The sequence below is a fragment of the Chinchilla lanigera genome, unplaced genomic scaffold, assembly GCF_000276665.1.
Source record: "Chinchilla lanigera isolate Chin_1 unplaced genomic scaffold, ChiLan1.0 scaffold00154, whole genome shotgun sequence".
NCBI classification, from domain to species: domain Eukaryota; kingdom Metazoa; phylum Chordata; class Mammalia; order Rodentia; family Chinchillidae; genus Chinchilla; species Chinchilla lanigera.
The window spans coordinates 1,668,702-1,690,285 of NW_004955555.1; the positions used below are offsets into that span (position 1 = coordinate 1,668,702).

Below are 21,584 nucleotides of genomic sequence, written 5' to 3' on the forward strand. Positions count from 1 at the left end.
TTTACTCTTCATAGTGTACAGGTCTATGAGTTTTGACTAACATATATACAACCAAAACCAATAGGTTAACATGTATATTACTCCAAAATGTTCCCTTACACCCCTTTGTGATCGCCTCTTCCTCTTTCCCTAGACAAACACTTATCTGTAACTTATCCTTGTTGTGCCTTTTCCAGAATGTAAACTTTGGAGTCTGGCTTCTTTCTGTCAAAATAGCGTACCTGAGATTCATGCTTGTTCTATCAGTAGTTTGTTCCATTGCTAAGTAATATGCCACCGTATGGATATAAAAGCTTGTTTTTCCATTATCCAATTAAAAGCTTTGCATGACATATTTTCATGACATTCTGTAAGGTATATTATGTGAATTGATTTTATTTAAAATATTGTCACACTGTTTCAAAGTGGCTGTAATAATGTGCATTTCTATAGCAAGGGCTGAGAGCAATATTTGTTCTGCATTTTTTTCCATACTTGATATTACCCTGATTTTCGTTTGAGCCACTTTAATAGGTGTGTAGTTACCTATTAACTGCAGTCTTATTGCAGTTTTAACTTGCCTGTTCCTGGCCATTGGTGACATTGAGCATAATATCATACGTTCTATGATAAAGAGCTCATTTAAAATTTTTGCTTCAGCTGGGCATGGTGGCACATGCCTATTATCCCAGCACTCTGGAAGGCTGAGGCAGAATGATTACAAATTCAAGCTCAGCCTGGGGAACTTGGCAACTTAGCAAGACCCTGCTTGAAAAGAAAAAGGACTGAAGACTTAGCTCAGTGTGTAATTCCCGGGTTTAATCAGTACTGCCCTCCACAAATTGCCTATTTTTCCCACTTAATATTTACTTTTAAGTGTGTGTGTGTTTTACACTGTGATTTCTTGAGTCTTGAGAGTTCTTTATATTATTCTGGTTACAAGTCTCATATTGAAACTATTTTCACCCTGTCTTTCTGAAAGCTTCACTTTCATATTAATGTCTTTTAAAGTTTTTTTTTTTTCCCCCAGTACCAGGTATCGAACTCACGACCTTGTGCTTGCCAGGCAGGTGCTGTGTCACTGAGATAAATCCCCAGCCCCCTGAAGTTTTATTTTAATCAAGTGAAAACTATCAAATTTCTTTATATAGATCATGCTAAACACCCTTTGCCTAACTCAAAGTGACAAAGTGTCATCATCCTAATTAGGTCCCCTAAAGGTATTCCTCATATTTCTAGGTATTAAGAGGATTCATAGTGATTTATTCATTCTTCACACAGGTAATCTATAGCTTCTTCTTTCTTCTTAATGTCTACTTAGAAGTGTTTCCATTTTATTGTACTTAAATTTTTCAAAGAATCAGGTTTTGGCTTATTTTCTGTATTATTATATTTTTGCATTCACAGATGTCAACTCTTTTATTTCTTCATTCTACTTTCTTGGGGTTTTATTTGCTCTTCTTCTGGTTCCTATTGGTGGAAGCTTAGATAATTGATTTCAGAACTTTCATAATTTCTGATGTAATCCTTGAACGCTATCCGTTCCCTCTAAGAACTTCTATAGCTGCATCCCACACGTTTTGATACGCTGTGTCTTCATTTTAACTCAAACTATTTTTGTGCTTTGTGACACCCACTGGGTCAATGTCTGTCAGGCTGACTCAGGAGGCAGAAGACTGCTAACTCTGAGGAGCCAGAACACCTTGAAGACGGGCTATTTTGCCAACCTGAGCAAAGATGGGCCTTCCAGGGAAAACAAGGAAGCTCCCTAGGGAACAACCAAAGAAAAGTTAAATTATTCAGGCAAACTGTCACCATGCCTTGCTACCTGCCTTACTAACCTAAAACAAACATCTGTGCTTAGCAGCGCTGTACGCTTTGGTGTTCCTCAATAAATCTGAGAGTTTGAGTCAGTTTGGGGCTCCATTTTGGTGGGTTCCCTTGACCTTTCTCAAAGAAAGTCTGTCTCTCTGGTGTCATTCATCTCTGTATCAGGGTTTGCTGCTCTGAACCCAGCAAGTGATGCCCTGAAGCTGCTGTAACGGTGAGCAACTAAGCCAAAGGAAAACGAAACTGGAAGAAGAGTTTGGGAAGTAGATCATCATTTAAGGACTTTCCACACCTTTGGGGTGATTTTTCAGTTGGGGTAACAATGGGATAGTCATTAACAACACAGCAAAAGAGTCACATCAAGGTTTTGTGCCCACCGTGGAAGGCAGCCAATGCTTGTTAAACTTTTAAAGCTTGTGTTTGAACATAATCCATGGTTTCCCGACCGTGGTACCTTAGACCTAGAAATATGGGACAGAGTGGGGGAAAGTCTGAGGAGGGCTCAAGGGCAAGGAAAAAGGGTACTGTCGGCCAGCCTGATAACGTGGGGGTCTTGTTCGCACTGCCCTGGTTTCAGTTAATCAGGAGAAGGAAAGTAAAGGGGCTAATCAGTCAGCTAGTAAGCCCTCCACCCGCTGACTGGTAGCCTAGAAGATCTTAAAGGATGGCTAACTCCTCTACCTTCACCAGTGCCATCCTCATTTCCCAACCTGCACTTACAGACTGCCTGAGGGAGGCTGCTGGGGCGGGGGAGGGCGGGATTATAGCTTTCCCAGTGCAAATACAAAATGGGAACAGGATACACACCTTCTACAATTTGAAGTCTACGAAGAGATCAAAAAGAGTATCAGAGGAAATGGACCAACTAACTCCATGCCTAAAGGGTGACTACTGCTCCAGGCAGTCGGTATTACATAACCTCTGGGACTGCAGCGCCTTAATAAAGACCTGCTTAGAGACCCGTCAGTATTGGCTATGGAGAACTGCGTTTGATGATCTTTGTGGAGAACAGGCTGCACAAAATGTGTTTGCAGGAATACAAATCACTGCTCAGATGTCACAAGGAAGAGGACCTACCTGCAGTTCAAGTCCAGCTCCCCTTCCCATGACCCTTGGGTCATTTGTGGAGATCAAGCAGGGTCCATGGGAGCTCTTTGTGAAATTTATTGACTGATTGCAACAGGCCATCTGGGGGCAGGTTAGTCTTCTACAGGCATGGAAGATATTCTACATGAGGATATTCTTTTGCTTCATTTTGCCTATGAAAATGCTAGTAGAGACTGCCATGATGCTGTTATGGTTTGTGTCTGGATGTCCCCCCAAGTCCTCATGCAGTCATGAGGAGGGCTTCTACAGTGTATGATTGACTCATGATCCAATGTTGGAATTATGGGTGTGAGTGCTACACCTGACCTGAGGTGGGTAGTTTGCATACAGTATAAGGAAGAGAAAGAGGCTGCTTGCTGCCGCTCCTCCCTTTTTGCACTTTTGTTGCTTTTCGCTGTCTTCCACCGCCATGAACGGTTGCCCCCTGCCATGTGCCACTCTGCCTTGGAGCCAGCCGAGTATGGACTGAAACCTCCACAAACTGTGAGCTAAATAAACCTTTCCTTCCTTAATTCTGGGTGTCAGGTATTTTGTCTCAGCAACAAGAGAAAAGTAGTTAAGAGAGATGCTGTGAAACCTATTCATGCCTGAGCTCACACTATGGGGGATCTCGCAGAGGTATGTCAATTAGTGGGTACAGAGACACACAAAGGTAGGGTTTTTGCTGCCACCATTTGCCTTCCTCCTAATAAAGGGGAAAATGCTACTTGCTTTCAATATGGAAAACCTGGTCCATTTTAAAAGGATTGCAGACAGAAGAGAAGGGGGATCTTCACCTGGTGGGCCAATGAACACTTCACAGGCTCCAGGCCTTTGGGTTAATCAATGCCATTCTAAATATGAAAAGAACAGCAACCCTCTCTCTTCAGGAAACTCCCAGCAATGTCTGTCCTGGGTCCCACAAGTACCGAGGGTGATGGGCTTCAATCGGATGGGAAAACAGCCATCCTTCCTCTCTGCACTGATATTTGTGGAAATGCCAGATTGGATTTGCTCACTAGACTACAAGTTAAGCTGTTAGAGGACAACGTCCCTCAAAAGGTCCCTGTGGGAGTCTTCAGACCCCTTCCAACTGGGGCCATAGGACCCATTTTGGAGAAATCTGGAGAAGGGGTAATGGTGATTCCAGGCATTGTAGACACAGATTATCAATTATGGTATTAATGCAAGGAAAGGGAACCCAAATTTTCACTCCTGGAATGGAAATTGTTCAACTCCACCTCTTGCTGTACTGGTTTCCTTGGTCTAAAGAAAAGGCAAGGGAAGATCAGGGATTTGGGGGATGTGGGGGTCCATTGGACCCCACCCAGCATTGCCTCTCAACCTACTCTGACTGTCCAGATAAAAAATAAAACCTTCCTAGGACTGCTGGACACAGAAGCAGATGTTACTATTATTGCAAAACCAAAAAAAATGGCCCCAAGCTTGGCCTTGCCAAAGAACCTCCTCTAAGCTGGTAGGCATCGGAACCCAGTCTTCTGTGCTCCAGAGCAGAGCTATCCTTTCTTTCCCCCAGAGGGAAAGACAGTGCTCATCCAACCATATATCACTGACATACCTATTAATCTTTGGGGCAGAGACCTATTATAACAGTGGGGTTTTTCATTAGGCAATCCTCTTTTTTGATGGGTGACACTGCTCTTACTCCCCTTGCCCTTACCTGGGTCACACAGGAGCCAGGCTGAGTTGAACAGTGGCCACTAAAAGGGGAGAAATTACATAAGGCTCATCTCTTAGTACAACAGTCTCAACAGGGACATATAGAACCTTCCCAATGCCTTTGGAGTTCTCCTATTTTGGGTCATACAAAAAATAGAGACTAGTCTGGGAAATAGAGACTATTGCATAACCTCCCTGCAATCAATGCAGTCATTCAACCTAGGAGGGCTTTGCAGCCTGGGCTTACTTTCCCATCTGTGGTTCCCCGAGATTGGCCATTGTTGGTGACTGATATCAAAGATTGTTTCTTTACCAGTCCTTTGGCCCTTCAAGACTGTGAAAGCTTTGTTTTCACCCTTCCTTCTCTCAAAAACTCAGCTCCCGCCCAGAGATTTCATTGGAAAGTGCTGCCTCAGGTTATGCTTAACAGTCCTACTATATGTCAAACCTTTGTGGCTCAGGCACTAGCACCAATCAGACAGCAGTGGCTGTTGAGGACCAGGAGACATGAAATAACATTTTATTGTGCTGGGGACCAGTCTATGTGAATGGGGCCCCATGGCCTCAAGGACATTGTGACCTTGCCTTAGGAATTCTATGCAGAAGGCTGCCATGCTTCCTGGCTGCATAGAGAAGGCTCATTATTACAGTGCTCTTAAGGCAAGATAACTTCTGCTGAGGATAATGTAAAGGATGCAGGCATCTGGGGCATAGAAAAGAGCTTGTGTTCCATTAACTTTTCCCTGTCTACCACACCATCGCTGATCCAAGAGAAGTATACTACACTCTCCCCTGTGCTCCTCACTTGCTAAATAAGAGTGGGCTGACCACTGAGACTGGTGTGCCTGTTCCTTACAGACAGGTACCTCCTGGTTCCCTTGCACCTTGAATATTTTCTCTTTTGTCTTTCTTTATTCCTTGTCATCCATTCACAGGAATCCAGGGATGTTTTCATCCCCCTGCCTCAAGCAATTATTTTTCATCACATGGATGATACCTTGTTGTGTACTGTAGACGCCCTAGAGCTTTTAAAGCTATATCATCAAAGCATGAGCATTACAGCTCTGACATGTAAGTTTAGAAACTATTTTTAGAGGATATCAATTGTAACCCACTGGCTCTTAGGCCCCTTTACTGATGGAGTCTAACATTTTGTCATAAGTCCCTTTAGCTTTAGTTATAATTATCTACATTTTTTAATGACTTATGAAAACCAGATTAACACCTTATTTTGCCCAATGAAAGCCTCTTAAATTTTTGTACATGAACAACAGTATGTATTACATCTGTTAAAAAAAAAAACAGTCTCAGCATTATTTGGCAACCTGACTCTCTCTCTCTCTCTCTCTCTCTCTCTATATATATATATATATATATATATATATATCAGTATTAAGACAGGATGAAATCTCTCCAGGAAGAGAGTTGGGCTTCTGGTCATGACTAAAGGGAATGGGTGAAGAGAAAGTTATCCAGTTACAACTTAAGTGAGTTTTTTTGTGACTGCTTTTACTGAGGTATGATGACTGGAAGGAAGGTCAGGGTTGGAGAAGGACAAAAGACCTGTGCCAATGTCCAGCAATAAGCTGGTTTCTTTTCCCTCTAGTCATGATTACTCAGGGCCCCTCCGTGGAAATGACAGGTAGAAATGACAGTTTGGCCAGAGGGAGGAGGCACAGTGCCCTGGGGCCTTTCAGCCCTACTAGACCACCTAGGAAGATGAGTCTGAGCTCTGGGACCTCTGCCTGAGTGCAGTCTTGCTTCTAGAGGCTGCCTTGGTGGTCAGGTCATGGCTTGGGGGCCTCTTAAGGCAGTCTCTCTTAAGATGGCCTGGCTTTTGACAGTAGTAGCAGATGAACCTAGTCCTTGAGCTCTACTTGGAGGCCAGATAATCAGACATAGGGGGCGCTAGGGGTATAGCTCAGTGGCACAGCAAGTGCCTGGAAAGTGCAAGGTCGTGAGTTCGATTCCCGGTACAAAAACAAAACAAAAAACCAGACTTAGGGTCTGTTGAGTTTTTTTTTAGGCTACAACAAAGGCAGCCATTTTTTGATCTCTTTGTTTTCTCTCCCTGGTTTTCTCCTAGTCCCGATTATAGAATACTAATGAGGCAGTTTTTACTAAAGTATCAAGTGAGTTATCTGTAGCAAGAGCTATCTTTTGTAATTCTTTTTTAATATCTGGGACTGACTGGATAATAAACATGTCTTTAAGCAAAATTTGTCTTTCTATTATTGAATCAAGAGCTATGTACATATGTTTCACCAGTGCCTCTAATAAACATTCTAAGCAAGCAGGGGGGTTTTCATCTTTCTCCTGATAAATAGCTGAAAATTCAAAATAACTAGAAGGCTTGGTTTTTATCCTTCTTAGACCTTCAAGAATACACACTTGAAAATGTCTCCTGTTCCAATCTCCTATATGGCTGTTAGGCCAGCAGGGGTCTTGGGTAGGGACTGCTTGGGCTCCAGTGGGAACTGGTTATTCCCCTGGCTATCTATCTTCTGGTTGTTTAAAATTAACAATATGATACTCATCCCCAAATGTAATAGCAGCTTGTAGAGCAACTTGTTTCTCATTAGAGGTCAATGTTTGATTTAGGATTAACATCACATTTTTCCAGCCTAGCTTATAGGTCTGAGGAAATCCTCTAAAGACATCAGTGTACTACTTATCAGTGTCATCTGAAAATTTTCCTAGTTCTAGCTTGATTTGCTTTAAGTCATTGAGAGAAAGAGACATATTAACATAGGTAGTCTCATATGGATCATAATTATACCTTGAGCATAAATACAAATTATTTCTTAATGTAAAGTTTGAACATAAGGCAGTTCTGACCATTTTCCCTCTTTTTTACAGTATGATTTTAGTTGTAAAAGAACATCATAAGTAACATTTCCCTTTGCATTCCACTTCAGATCTAGGGGGTAGGCAGAGCATGTGCAGAAAATATTAAATGGTAAAAATCTTCCAGTGACTTCGACTGTGAGCATTCCGTATAAAAAAATAGTTTGGGCATCCCCTCTTTACTTCTAATTGATTTTTATACCCTCAAGGTGTCTCTCAAGTAGATTCCATTCCAGAGCAGGTGCATGCCATCTAGAGACAGCAGAGGACAAAATCTGACCAGCCTATCCACCCTCGAACTGGCACATAATTTTATCCTCCTGGAAAGGAGAATTTTATCCTCCCTCCAATTTTACTCCTACTGGACATTTATAAGCATAAGTTACAATTCGTCTGGTGACAGGAATGTGTAAACGAAGCATAACTTTGTAATAAACTATCACTTTTTATTCTTTTGGAAGAGGGCATATATAGAAGGTGAACTGGAAATAGAGCACTTCTCAGGCTACAAAGGAGATCACCTCTACAGACAAATATAACGAACAACTGGCTGGAGGAATTTTGCCCCATGAACTAGGGCAAGGAAGTCTCCAGACACTTGTGTTCTCCGTCTAATCACCTAGGCAATCTTTCCTAGAAACAGGACAAGACTATGCTTTATTTAAATTTTGAAGCTCACATGTTAAACATATCTATCATCTGGCAGTCACATTTTACATGTTGGTAAAGGCACATTCGTTAAGGCTGACTAAAATTTCTTTCTTATTCTTAGCCTAAGTAAGGCATAAATGTGAATCACTCCCTTGCTAGCTGATGTGAAATGTAAAGTGTTGCAAGCTGCCTTAGCCTAATTTCTGAAGGGAGAGGTAGTTAAATGGTTTGACTGAAAAGCTTAGGGAGAATTTCTAGTTTACTAGCAGAAAGAGATAGGCACAATAGATAAGTGGAGATTTTTCAGCGGTCAGGAGCCAGTTTCCACCAAGGAATACTTGGGTATCCCCCAGAGAGTATCCCTGGCCATGACCCCTCAGTTGTTCTCAGTTTTTATTGGCCCACAAAACCAGAGATCAGTCTCCAGAAAGGAATCCAGCTGTCTGCCTGGTCATTCCATCAGCCATTGGCTTCAATGGGGATTCACTAAAGAGATGCTGGGGAAATCTGTCCTCTGCTTTAAAAGTGGCAGCTGCTCTAAGAGTATTTAACTAGCTGGCAGAGTAACCACTGTTTGTTAAAGTTCTATAAAGCATAATTAAAACCTGAACAAGTTTACCTAGCATTTTATAAGTTTACAGTAAAGGTTTTATTTATTTTTGTGTGTGTGTGTTTTTGAGACAGAGTCTTGCTATGCAGTTCAGGCCAGCTTTGAGCTCACTTTGTAGCCCAGGCTGGTCTCGAGCTCACAACAATCCTCTTGCCTCAGCCTCCCAAGTGCTGGAATTACAGGTGTGCGCCACCATGCCCGGCTACAGTAAAGGTTTTAAAGTCCACAACTTATCAAAGTATTTTTCTTATACAAATAAATGATAACTAGACCTAGAAGAGGAAAGGTCAGAGATGCTCTCTTAGAGTATGTGTTGGTTTGGGGCGGCTTATTTTGCAAGGGGAACAACATAACACAGGACACATACTTTATATGATTATTTATAAGTCACCCAAAGAACAGTATACAAAAGAGTGCAGGGAATCTGTCCACACACTAAGACCAAGGAATCCAGCTGAGGGCCTGGATCCCACAACAGTGTCCTACATGAGTTGAGCTGAATACCCAGAGCTCATAACAATGCTTCCCATGAATCCAACTGGAGGCCCAGAGCCCATGACAACATCTCATGCAGACCTGTTTCATGGATCTGCTGGGAAGGCCCAAAGGTCAGTGGTGGAATCTAAAAAGTCTGTACCAGCAGGAAGAAGGATCTGTGATAGCAGGCTGAGGGATCTGCACTGGAGCCAAGAAGGGATGCTCAGAAGGACCAGAGCTCCCCCAAAAGGTACCACAGCCATTGTCGGCAACAGTGAGGTCCCGAGCTCCTCCGATGATCAGGATGGCTGAGTTCCAACCAGGGAAGCCGACGCAGCAAGCTTTTCCAGGAGGCTGGCAGTGCACCATCTTCCCCTCCGGAACTAGGCAGCTATGCTCAGAGTGAGGACCAGAGCTCTCCAAAGTGAACCAAAGCCATTCTCAGTGCCAGCGAGGTCCCGAGCTCCTCAGAGGATAAAAACAGCCAAGTTCATCAGGAAAGCCAGCTCCCCACAGTCTCTCTCCGTTCCCAACAGCCCCTCTCAGCTCCCAACAGCCTGCTTCTTCTTCTCCAGTTCTGCCTCTTATGCTGCTGGCAACAGTCCTCAGGTGGGCCTCCCACACCCAGCACTACTCACTCAGTTCAGCTGGGGGTTATAAGTTGACCAGTTATCAATCCACTACAGAGTAAATGTGTTTTGGTCCCATAACTGTGCTGTTTTTGGAGACAGCTCCTTCTGGTGTCACCCAGAAGTCAGTTCTCTCCACTGTGTCTCAGGTTCAGTCACCCAAGGGAAATCCTGGGTGACTTAGAAATCTCACCCAGAACACTAAGCTGGGACATGGCTTTTGTGTGTGTTCTCCTGAACAGGCAAAATTCCAATGTCTCATCTGACCCAGAGATGGGGTATGTGTCCCTTTTCCAAAATGACTTCCCTGTCTTCAGCGTTAACAAATGCTCATTTTCTATGGGCTTAACTTAGTTGGAACAGTCTAGAGTTCTTTTCTTTCTAATTTTACATGCCGCTGAAAAGGAAAGTACAAAGTGGTAGGAAAAGATTAGGACTAAGGCTAGAGAAAGGAAACTGAAGCAGAACAGGCTTGACATTTCCTCTAGAGTGTGGAGGAGGATCAGAGCTAGTCTGTCCTAGTGAAACCTATCCTCCAAGTCTTAAGAACAGCCACTGACCTAATGTCCTTTAGTTGGTGGAAGGAGTCCCATGCTTTACTATATAGGCATGTATATATTCTAAGTCTAAGCTAGATTTTAAAAGACCCATTTTACAGAAGTTTATATTAAAGTCCACTAGGGAGCATTCTAACATTACTCTCTCTAGTGCTATTGTCTAAATAAAGTCAAGCAAGGAATACCAGTAAATTTAGCAACTAGTTCAAATGCAACATACACATGAACAAAACAGGAATAAAAATTTCCCACTAGAAAAGCATCACAACCTTATAACCTTCCCATGTTTTAACCTACATTTATCAACATTTTAACAAAACTATATGAGACAAAGCATAAGCAATTATAAGCAATGGGCAAAGACATAGCAAAATTTAAAGCATAAAAATTTGTTACCTAAATAAGTCCTAATACAGACTCTATGAAACAAAAGCAAACTCTTACCTCCATCCAATGATCTCAGTGGAAGACTTCTAAATGATATAGGGGAAAGGAACACCCAACCTGAAAGATATTTGGGGTGAGTTTGTGTTCTCTAAAACTGAAAGATGAATTTTAGGAACAATGGAGGTTAAGAGCAGAATGTATTTATTGGTGGAAAGAAAGCTTCTGTCTGAGAGAGGGACAGAAGGGGACCCAAATGGCTTGCCCTACATCATTTATATCTATTTTTTTGTTTTTTTCTGTGTGTTTTTTTTTATCATTTATATGTAATGTAATTACTGATGTCACTGGATTCGAACCTGCCACCACGCTAATTATTTACTTATTCCCATGTGTTATTTGCTCAATTTTTCTGTTTTGGGTTTAAGTGATATTTTATGGTTCTTATTTCTACTACTGGTTTAAGGTTGAACCATTTAAATTTTTTAAATGGTTGCTGCAGGTCTTAAAATATGCTTCTATTTTTCAGTCTGCCTTCAAATATTATGCCAATTCATGTACAGTGTCACACTGTACCTTTGATTATTATCATCCTTGTTTTATGGTATTGTTATAAGTATATATTACTTTTACATATAAGCTCATAAACTTCATTCCTATTTTTGCTTTACTGGATATTTTACAGAGTGTATAAAATAAAAATTATATTTATCTTCATTTTAACCATTTTCAAACTTTTTTTGTTTTTGAGACAGGGTCTCACTGTGCAGTTCAGGCTGGGCTTGAGCTCACTTTGTAGCCCAGGCTGGTCTCAAACTTGGGATGATCCTCCTGCCTCAGCCTCCTGAGTGCTGAGATTACTGGTGTGTGCCACCATGTCTGGCTAAATTTATTTTGGTAGATCCAAATGTATTTCTGGTATGCTATTTCTCCTGTCTGTAGAAAGTCCTTTAATATTTCTTGTAGTACAGCTTAGCTACTAATGAATTCTACCAACTTTTATTTGAAAATGTCTTTTATTTTGGCTAATTCTGAATAATTATCCATAGGGCTTAGTATTTTTGGCAGTAGTTCTGTTTTGTTTTGTTTTGTTTTGTTTTTTCTCAAAATATTAAAGATATCACTGCACTGTTTTCTTTTTGCATCGTTTCTGATAAGAAGTCTGTTGTTTTTCTCATCTCTGCTGCCACTAATTCTTTTAGCATTGTCCATTGTTAGCTGTTTGGCAATGTGTCTAGGATTTCATATTTTTGTTTTAAACCTTGCTTTGGTAGTTTGAGTTTCTTCGATCAAGGTTAGGTCTCATTGTTTTTGAAAAACTGTCAGCCAGTATCTCTTCAATATTTTCCCCTCTTTCTTCTCTCCATTCTTGATTTCCAGCTATACAAATATTAGATCTCACAGCATTAGCCAGTTCCTGGGTGTTTTATAATAGTCTTCATATTTCTTTTGTGTTTCAGTTTTGGTGATTTCCATGGACCTACTATATTCAAGCTCTCTGACAGTTTTCTCACTTACGTTGAGCCTAATGCATAAGTCTTTGAAAAGCATTCCTTACAACAACATCTTTTAGCATTCCCTATTTGACTCCATGAATTTCCACTGAACCCCCACCTCCCCCTGCTCATATGTATGGTCTGTCCTTTTCGCTAGAGCCTTGAGCCCACCACTTATGTGAAATTCCCTATGAGGTCTGAAATACGGTCATCTCTAAGTGTGATTTTAAAGAGTGTGCTTTCTCTTAGCAGAGCATTATTCTTTTTTTAAAATCAAAAGCTGGATCATATACATAGAACAATAGACACTGAAGCAAACAGTATTTTTGCCTGAAAACTGGCATACCTGTTTTGCTGGAATACTAGGCTGGGATGTTGAATTGATATGGCCAGGATTTGGGTACCGAGTTTGTTTTTTGCAGTAGTTACTTTAAGTGTACTACCGACTTCAAATTTCTCTTGTATGACCTTTTGCTTAGGGTGGGAGTTTGGGTGCTGAAGGATTTTTTCCTAGTGTTCCTGCTGCACCTTCAGCTTTTCGCCGTCTCTGTTCACTTGTGTTGCTGAAGAGTTCTCTGTCCATGTTCTCCCCATTTCAGTGAGGCCTGCTGTTGCTTGTCACCAGGAGCAGTCTGACTGTAGGGTGTATCCTCTGGCTGAGTGTCAGAGATTCTGTACAGTTTTGGGAGCAGAAATACATTTTACTAAATGAGACAGAAACGCTCTTTTCTTGGCTGTGAACCAAAAAAAATCAAGTAGGCCTACCATCTTGTAAGCCAGCTGAAGGTAAGAGTTCATACAGAGACAGAGGTGAGATAATTTTAGAAAGCAATATAAACCAGGAGAGGCAGAACACACCCATAATCCCAGCACTCTGGGAGGCTAAGGCAAAACAATGACAAGTTTGAGCCCAGCCCGGGCAATTTAGCAATTTAGCGAGATTGTCTCTGAAAAAAGGCTGGGGGTGTAGCTCAGTGTGCGTGCCCTAGTTCAATCCGCAGTACTGTGGAGCGGGGTGGGGGAGGCATTGTAAGGGCCCCCTGCTAACCCAGGCTCAAATCTTACCCTATCTGTGTCTTTCATTTATGTGGACAAAGAAATAGTTTTGGTTTAAACAACTCTGATTATTCTGTTACAGAGGAGTAGCATCTTAACAGATAAAACCACCATGGACGCTCATTATTTTCCCTTGGAAGTGATGACAGCAAAGAAATGATCATTTCTGATGACACTGTGCTTCGTAAACCAACACCTTCGAGGCCAGGTCAAGCCAGTGCCTTGGTCACCCTATTCATCCATTTGACGAAACCACTGCTGCAGCTAATGCTGGTGAATTATACTAGGACATCCCAGGCTACTGGCTCTGAGGCTATACTGAAACCCCAAGAAATTTCACAGAAAGATAGAGGTGCTGACACCTAATTCATCTATATTCTAAAACACCCCAGAAATTTTGAAAATTTACCTCAAGTTTTACTTTTTAATTTAGGCCAGGATGCCATGTATGAAATAGATCCATATTATGGGCTCTTAAGGGATTAATACCTCAGTGGTCATTTATTGCTTGGGTAAAACTGGTAAATGTTCATTGTAATTTTTAAAATGAACTACAGAAAGAAAAAAACTAGCCAAAACTTTTGCTTGCCAGAGAAAACTTCTGTATACATAATGATGAGTATATATTTGAATGTATTTCTATACAAATTTAAATTAACTGGATATTTTGGAGGTATAATTTGCATTTTCACTAAAGATTGTATATGATCCTGTACTGTCATTTTAGATCTATTCCATATTTTCTATAGTTCCATAGTATACAAATTTATCCAAATATCTGGTAACATTTATTTCTAGTTTAAAAACTAGTAGTATGTAAGCCTTTTTCATTGTTAAAACTGCTTAATCATAATTATACTGACTTCGAGGTAGGTATGCCCATTTTACTTTTGATATAGTCATATACCATGTAACATTTCTGTCAGTAATTGCACATATAATGATAGTCCCACAAGACTTCATGATTTGGCGATGTTATAGCCTTCTGCTAGGTACACTCTATGATGTTCACACAACAATAACATTTCTCAGAATGTGTTCCTGTTGGTAGGTGACATTTTTATATATATGGAATTTTGTATTGATTGTACAAGCTTGTCTTTTTTTCAATCCCACCAACAAAATACATGTTCTTGAAGATAGAGACCAGTAGGTAAAATGGTAATACTATTCTAATAAGCAAAACATGTCTCAAAATTTTTTAATTCAAGATTTTTCCCTTTATGTGAATGGGAAAACTTGGAGATAGAAAACTTAGTCCTTTAAATTTGTCATAAACCCTGCCTAAGAAGGTTTGGACTGGACAAAGCCTACACTTAGAAATCAGTCAGATAAATATGAAGTTTAATGGAAATACAGACAGTAAAACACCAAGCATTATAACTTTGACATTTATTTAAAACTATTTGTCATTAGTAACACTTCTGATATTTTCCAAATGTTACAGTAAAACTCTGCCTTAATACAGAGGGCCGAAGTAAAAATGTAATGTAAAATGCAGCATTCCATTTTTTGCAAAGTTACCCGGAAACACTGTTAATCAGTTTGTATTGTCATTTAAAGTGCATACATGTACACACACACACACACACACACACACACACACACACACAGAGGTAAACCTTAATCGACTGTGTACTGTATAGAAAGAGACCACATATTAACAAAATGCAGCTCAACCTTCCTTAAAATGGAACAGCCCAGTGTGGTGGCGCACCCCTGTAATCCCAGCACTGTGGAGGCTGAGGCAGGAGGATCATTGCAAGTTCGAGACCAGCCTGAGCTACAAAGTGAGCTCAAGGCCAGCCTGAACTGCACAGCGAGACCCTGTCTCAAGAAGACAAAAAACAAAACAAAAGATGGGACAAATGACGAGAACCAATCCCATCAGGTTACAACGAAATTCATGTTACTTCGGATTGCAATATTGCTTGATGCTCCACATTTCAAATAATATTTACTTGAAGTAATATCGAGAGCATTTGCTTAATTCCTCCTCCAAATCCATTCTTAAGTGTGAGCTTTTTGAAATTAGCTGAATAAAAATTTCAAATATTATGCCTTTACATACTTTAGTCATTTAGGAAGAAGTACGGACTACCTATTGTGAGTTGCAAAATGTCGTGGTTTTGTAGACTTCACAGTGAGCAATATCCCTTCTCATCAAGCTTACATTCCACTGGACACAAGAGTGAGGCATGTTCATCACTGTAGTTTTGTTAAATTCCTGACTGTACTCATATTTAGAAGCCCTAGCTCCTGTGCAGAAACTTACTAAAATTTTGATAAAATCTGTTACAGAACTCCTCTCATTAAAGGTCTCTGCTGTGTGGCCTCCTAACCATCAGACACTGAAGTTGGAAGAAACACTATCTTCATTTAAAAAAATATTCTTTCTACTAAAAGAACTCTAGCGTGCCCTCTTCAACAGCACATATACGAAAAGTATACTAGTGGCGAGAAATTTTCAGCTCCCTTTTGAGGACTTCAAAACAAACCAGGACATCATCTTACAAGCCTTCATTTCTGTGTAGATCCTCTGAGGAAGAGTAAACCTTTCTATACTCTTCACTTTTATAGAACTTTTCACCATTATGGACTCTTTGGTGAATGAGAAGACCCGAGCTCCAACGGAAACCCTTTCCACACGCATCGCATGTATATGGTTTCTCCCCGGTGTGGACTCTCTGATGAGCCTGCAGGTTTGATCTCTGACTGAAGCCCTTCCCACACACCTCACATTTGTAAGGTTTCTCCCCAGTGTGCACTCTGTGATGGGCCTGAAGACTTGAATACCCACTGAAACCCTTCCCGCACTGTTCACATTTATAGGGTCTCCCTTCTGCATGAATCCTCTGATGTGCTTGAAGGCGGGAACTCTCGCTAAAGCCCTTTGTACACATCTCACATTTGTACGGTTTCCCTCCTGTGTGGACCCTCTGATGCGCCTCAAGCCGTGAACTCTGACTAAAGCCCTTCCCACACATCTCACACTTATATGGCTTCACTCTGGTGTGGACTCTCTGATGACCTTGCAGATATGCTCTCTGACTGAAGCCCTTCCCACATACCTCGCATATGTACGGTCTCTCCCCAGAGTGGACACTCTGGTGACTTTGAAGATAGGATCTCTGACTGAAGCTCTTACCACACTCGCTACAGTGGTATGGCTTCTCGCCTGTGTGAACTCTCTGATGGGCCAGAAGAGTTGAGGCTTTACTGAAGCCTTTACCACATTCCCCACATTTGTACGGTTTTTCTCCTGTGTGAACCCGTTGATGAATTTGCAGATTAAAGCTCCAACTGAAGCCCTTCCCACATTGCTCACATTTGAATGGTTTTTCTCCAGTGTGAACTCTCTGGTGGCCTTGGAGGTGTGAGCTCCGGCTGAAACCTTTACCACACTCCTCACACTTATACGGTTTCTCTCCAGTGTGTATTCGCTGATGGCCTTGAAGGTAGGAATTCCGACTGAAGCCCTTCCCACATTCCTCACATTTGTACGGTTTTTCCCCAGAGTGGACTCTCTGATGCGCTTGAAGGTATGAGCTCCGACTGAATCCCTTATCACACGCCTCACATTTATACGGTTTTTCTCCTGTGTGGACTCTCTGATGAACATTAAGAACCGATCTATGACGGAAGCTTTTGCCACATACATTGCATTTGTATGGCTTCTGTCCAGCATGGGCTTTCTGATGACTTTTAAGTTTCAAACTCCAGTCGAAGCCACTTCCACACTCCTTGTAAGGTTTTTCTCTAATGTGAGTCTTCTGACGGTCTTGAATGCATGAATTTTGACTACTGCTGTAGGCATGTTTATATGGTTGTTCCCTGGGGTGGGCTATCTGAAAGCCCTGAATACGTGAGGCCAGGCTGAAGTCATTACCACACTCCTCAGGATTATAGGAATTCTCCATGTGAACTCTATGCTGACCGTGACGATTTGAATAACAAGTTAAATCTTTTCCATACTCCACAGTGGTGTACAGTTTCTCTTCAGTGTAGATATTCTGATGTTGATGAACCCGAAGATAAAAATTCTTATTAAAAATGTTCCCATTCTCCTCGTATTCATAGGATCCCTCCCTAGTATGGACCCTAAAATTATTACTGAGGTCTAAACTATGACTGAAGGCTTTCTCATAAGCTTTGCACCTCCAGGGTATTTCTCCTGTATAGGTGAGCTCGTAAGAGCTAAGAGAGGAGCGCTGGTTGATATTCTTGCCATATTCACCACATGTACATGATTCCTTCTCTGTACGTGCTCTCTGATGGGACTGCAGATGTAAACTCTCCACAGCACCTTCATCTCTCTGCACACTGGGATGACTGCGAAGAACTGACGTATAATTATAGGCCCTTCCACACGGACTGCGTATACATGGTTTCCCTGCTAGGTCCAGCTGCTGCTGAACATCAGAGCTGTAGTCATCACTGAAGTCTTCTCTATACTCAGTACATGGGCAGGGCTTCTGCTCTGCCTGGACCAAGTTCTGATTAAGAAACGGTACGTCCATGCTATCCTCTCCACAGTCACTGTCATTGTAGTTTTTTTCATTTCTGTGTACTCCCTGATTATCATTGTGACGTGAAATCCAACTGACACTCTCACACGTACAGAAAGTATTTTTCATGGAAATTTGTTGACATTTACACTGAGGATTATGGGCCTCGGTCAGATACATTTTCCTCCAAGGGTGTTGGGCTCTCAAGCATGGAAACTCTTGATTTTTTACATAACTGGAATCATCCACTACATGAATCATTACATAGTTCCCATCTTCCGAAATCTGGATTGGCATTCCTGCCCACGTCTGGCAGGGAGAAGCCCCTTGTCTTTGCAACTGGAAATTCTTTTCCTGAAAGATTTTCATGGAATCTTGACAAGTGGCTAAGCCGATAGCACCTTGCTTCCAGGTCTGATAGGAGGAAAGCTCTCTGGGGGGAAGGTAACTTAATCCCATTTCTTCAATATGCTCCTTATGTTGAATGTTGTGTCCTATAAAGATAAACAGAATTCAGACAAGTGCACAAATAAATGCTTTATTCAGAGATCTCAAAATTTTACACTTTGGTTGTAACATGAAACTTGAATGAATAAAAGAAAATTCATGGCACTAGTTTTAAGAATCCTTAGAAAAATGCCTCCTGTTTGGCTACATAGTGGTGTAAGTAGGATGGAGAAAATTCAGACTATCTGTGTGCATCAAAAGCAGGGTACTGTGACACACCCACTAGATAGCAGATGTGGCGATACATTCAAGAGACCTAGTAAAAGCATAAGCATGTTATTATGGGCTTATTATGGGCTGCCTAAAGATCCAAAGGAGAAGACAGAAGAGAATATTCTCAAACTGGAAAGAACAACAGTGGTTGTAAGTGGACAAATGCTTTTTCCCTGATAATAACTTTTTCTCTTTTCTTTAGCACATGGGCATGATAATGTTTTTGTCTGTAAGCCAATGATGTGTTACATGCTATGCTGAAGAAGGTAAACACAGACCTTTAATCGATGCTCAAGACATCATTGTACCCCGTCTCTAAAGAGCTATTTATCTTCAGGAGAATAAATGCTTCTAAGTCACTGTAAATCACTATCACTTTTAACTCCTTTGAAAAGACATTTTACAATTACCAAGAAGCCTGGTGCAGATCAGAATGTGAAACACTGTTACAGGATTCAACTCAAAAGACTTCATTAAAAAACACCTAGAGGCTGAGGGTGGGCAAGGGTAGCTAAGTTTCCTGACACCTACAAGGTATCCCTCAAAGCAATTCATCAGCCATAAATGTAACTCGGTGAACATCGACTTTGCCTTGCACCATTTTACTGGGAACTTCACACTTTGGGAGTTTCAAGCACCAAAAAAAGACTTGAAGACAGGCATACTTGGGTAGAAATGGCTTGCTGCCTAGTTATTAAAGCTCCAATGGTAGGCTAATGGCAGATCTTCATGTCCTGATGAGAAGTACCCTCTCTGAAGACAACCGGTTAAGTACATTCAGTTTCTGAGGTATCCAGAAAAGAGATAGTAAAAAAGGAAATTTTTCACACCTAGTCCTCAAACACAGCAATTCTTAATTTATCTGTGTGTGGCGGTCTCTCCACAGCCAAAGTGTTATCCCCAGGATAGGCACTACCACATTATACTCACTGCCTGCAACCCTGCCTAGTGAATAGCGCTTGCTCAGTAAACATGGGCTGATGAATAAACAGTCCCAAGTTATCCTCGCTCAGTGGACTAAAAGGGTATGCAAATACAAGTTATCTTTTTGTGGGAAGGGAACTGGCGGTGGTAACTTTGCTGGAGGCTAAAAGGCTGTGTGAGAAGCAAGCCTGCACTCAGGGTCACGCTGCGGGTGAGAAAAGCAAAGCTTACAAGGATTTCCTGTGGATGAAATGAACGCTAGTGACCTAAAAGACCCACAGGCTCGAATTATGGATTGAGTCTCCAATTTTGCTTGGTCCCATCCCACCCCACGGAAGTACAGACTGAACTAGTGCCTTCACACTGAGCTACATCTCTTTATATTTTTTATTTTGAGGCAGGGTCTTGCTAAGTTGCTCAATTACCCAGGCTGGTTTGAACTTGTGATCCTGCTGCCTCAGCCTCCCCAAATGCTGAGATTACAGCCATGTGCCACTGTACCTGGCTATTCTTTAATTTTTAAAGCTATTTTTTATTGGAGACCCTTCCGACGGTGCCAGTTATCGGGGACCCCTGCAGTGAGTCCCCAATCTCCCACCAGGTGTTACAGCGCACAGTGGGAAGAGCAAGAGACAAAATAGGGGTGCAGCAGGGATCTGGGATGACCAGTTGTTCGTGGGGAACAAAAGGCCACGAAGCAGCCAGAACGTTGGTAGTTACTGATTACATCCGGCCAAGGACAACGGCTGAAGAGCAGTGAGTGTTTCGGGAACAGTAATGGTGACTATGGTGGGCTGGCAAGAATAAAGCATTCTCGCAAGGATGAGGCGGGAGGCAGTAAGGAAGCTGTCATTTCCCCAGGGAACTCATCATCTTCAGCAGCTCTCACCTTGCCCTGTGAGTGCCGCAGCAGTCACTAGCCCTAGGGCTCCCAGCTGTCACCAGAAAAGGGCAGGGAGTTTCCGCGGTCAGTCTGGCTTCAAGGGCAGGACAAGGACTGCCTTGGACCTTCCCTAGACTCCATTTATAATTTGTGGTTCCTGACAACTTTTGCCAGTAGCACACGACTGTAATCCCAGCACTCTGGAAAGCTGAGGCAGGAGGATACACAGTGGACAACATAGTGAGACTGGTCTCAAAAAAAAAAATTGTGTATTTTTCCTTGAACATGGTTTTACTTGTAAAACTCACCCTATCCTCAGAGTAAGAAAAACCAGAGAAGAAAGGTCCCCAGGGACAGCTGTGCACCATGGCTCCGGGGAAGGGCACTGACTATGGGAAAACACTGGCCCAAAAGTACTCATTGTGGTATTTTTAAAACCTAGTTTACTGATGCCTCTCCCTTCTCACAAGCAAAGCTTTTAGTTACTGCATTAATATTTTACCACCTAACAATGAACCAAAGGGATACATTACAGGGAGGCATGTCAGATAAACAAGAAGTCTGGGTTTCCAGCTAGTTAGTCGGTGCTTACAGTTTTATTTTAGCGTCATCAAAAATGCCCAATAAGTATCTACAAACACACAATTTAGTATGTCAAGTCTTTCGGACTGACATGAGAGAAGCTTCTCACAAAGCAACTGTTTCAGCCAGCTATGCTGGTGCAGGCCTGTAATCCCAGCACTCTGGGAGGCTGAAGCAGGACAATCCCAAACTTGAGCCCAGCCCCGGCAATTTAGTGACTTAGCAAGACCCTTTCTCAAAATAAAAAAATTAAATCAAGGCTGTGGTTTAGCTCAGTTGGAAAGCCCTGGGTTCAATTCCCAGCACTATATAAAAGAGATTAAAGTTTCTCTCTAACCAGTGGTTTATACAATATTAGAGGGGTAAAGGAAGAAAACAGGGTCTTCACTTCATCTCTGGGAAGATATGCAATTAAAGATGAGAAATTGTTAGGAGCTGCCTCTCAGAAAAATACCTCGCCTGTTTCTCTTTTCACTGTGGGGAGTGACATCCACTTGGACAGAGAAGAAAGGTGCCTGTGACGTTGTTTAAAGAAATACTGGAGAAAGCTGGCCCACTGGGAAGCTCGCGGATTTGTGCTGATAAGCTGAGAAAGGTGACGCTGGGGAGCCTGATACATGAGCGCCTTCTGATGGGTCTCAAGCCTCAGGTCATGACCCTGACATCTGCCTACAAGTTGCTACCC

The 21,584-nt window shown here is 41.8% G+C and overlaps 1 protein-coding gene across 1 annotated transcript in view; it reads right to left on the reverse strand.

Annotated features, from left to right (window-relative positions):
- LOC102019337 (zinc finger protein 112) overlaps positions 1 to 21,584 on the reverse strand; it is a gene marked incomplete in the record, with an annotated part of 49,906 nt that overhangs the window by 13,918 nt on the left and 14,404 nt on the right. The window contains 1 exon segment of the mRNA XM_013508735.1: positions 16,426 to 18,284. Within this exon segment, the coding sequence (XP_013364189.1) occupies positions 16,426 to 18,284 (1,859 nt within the window).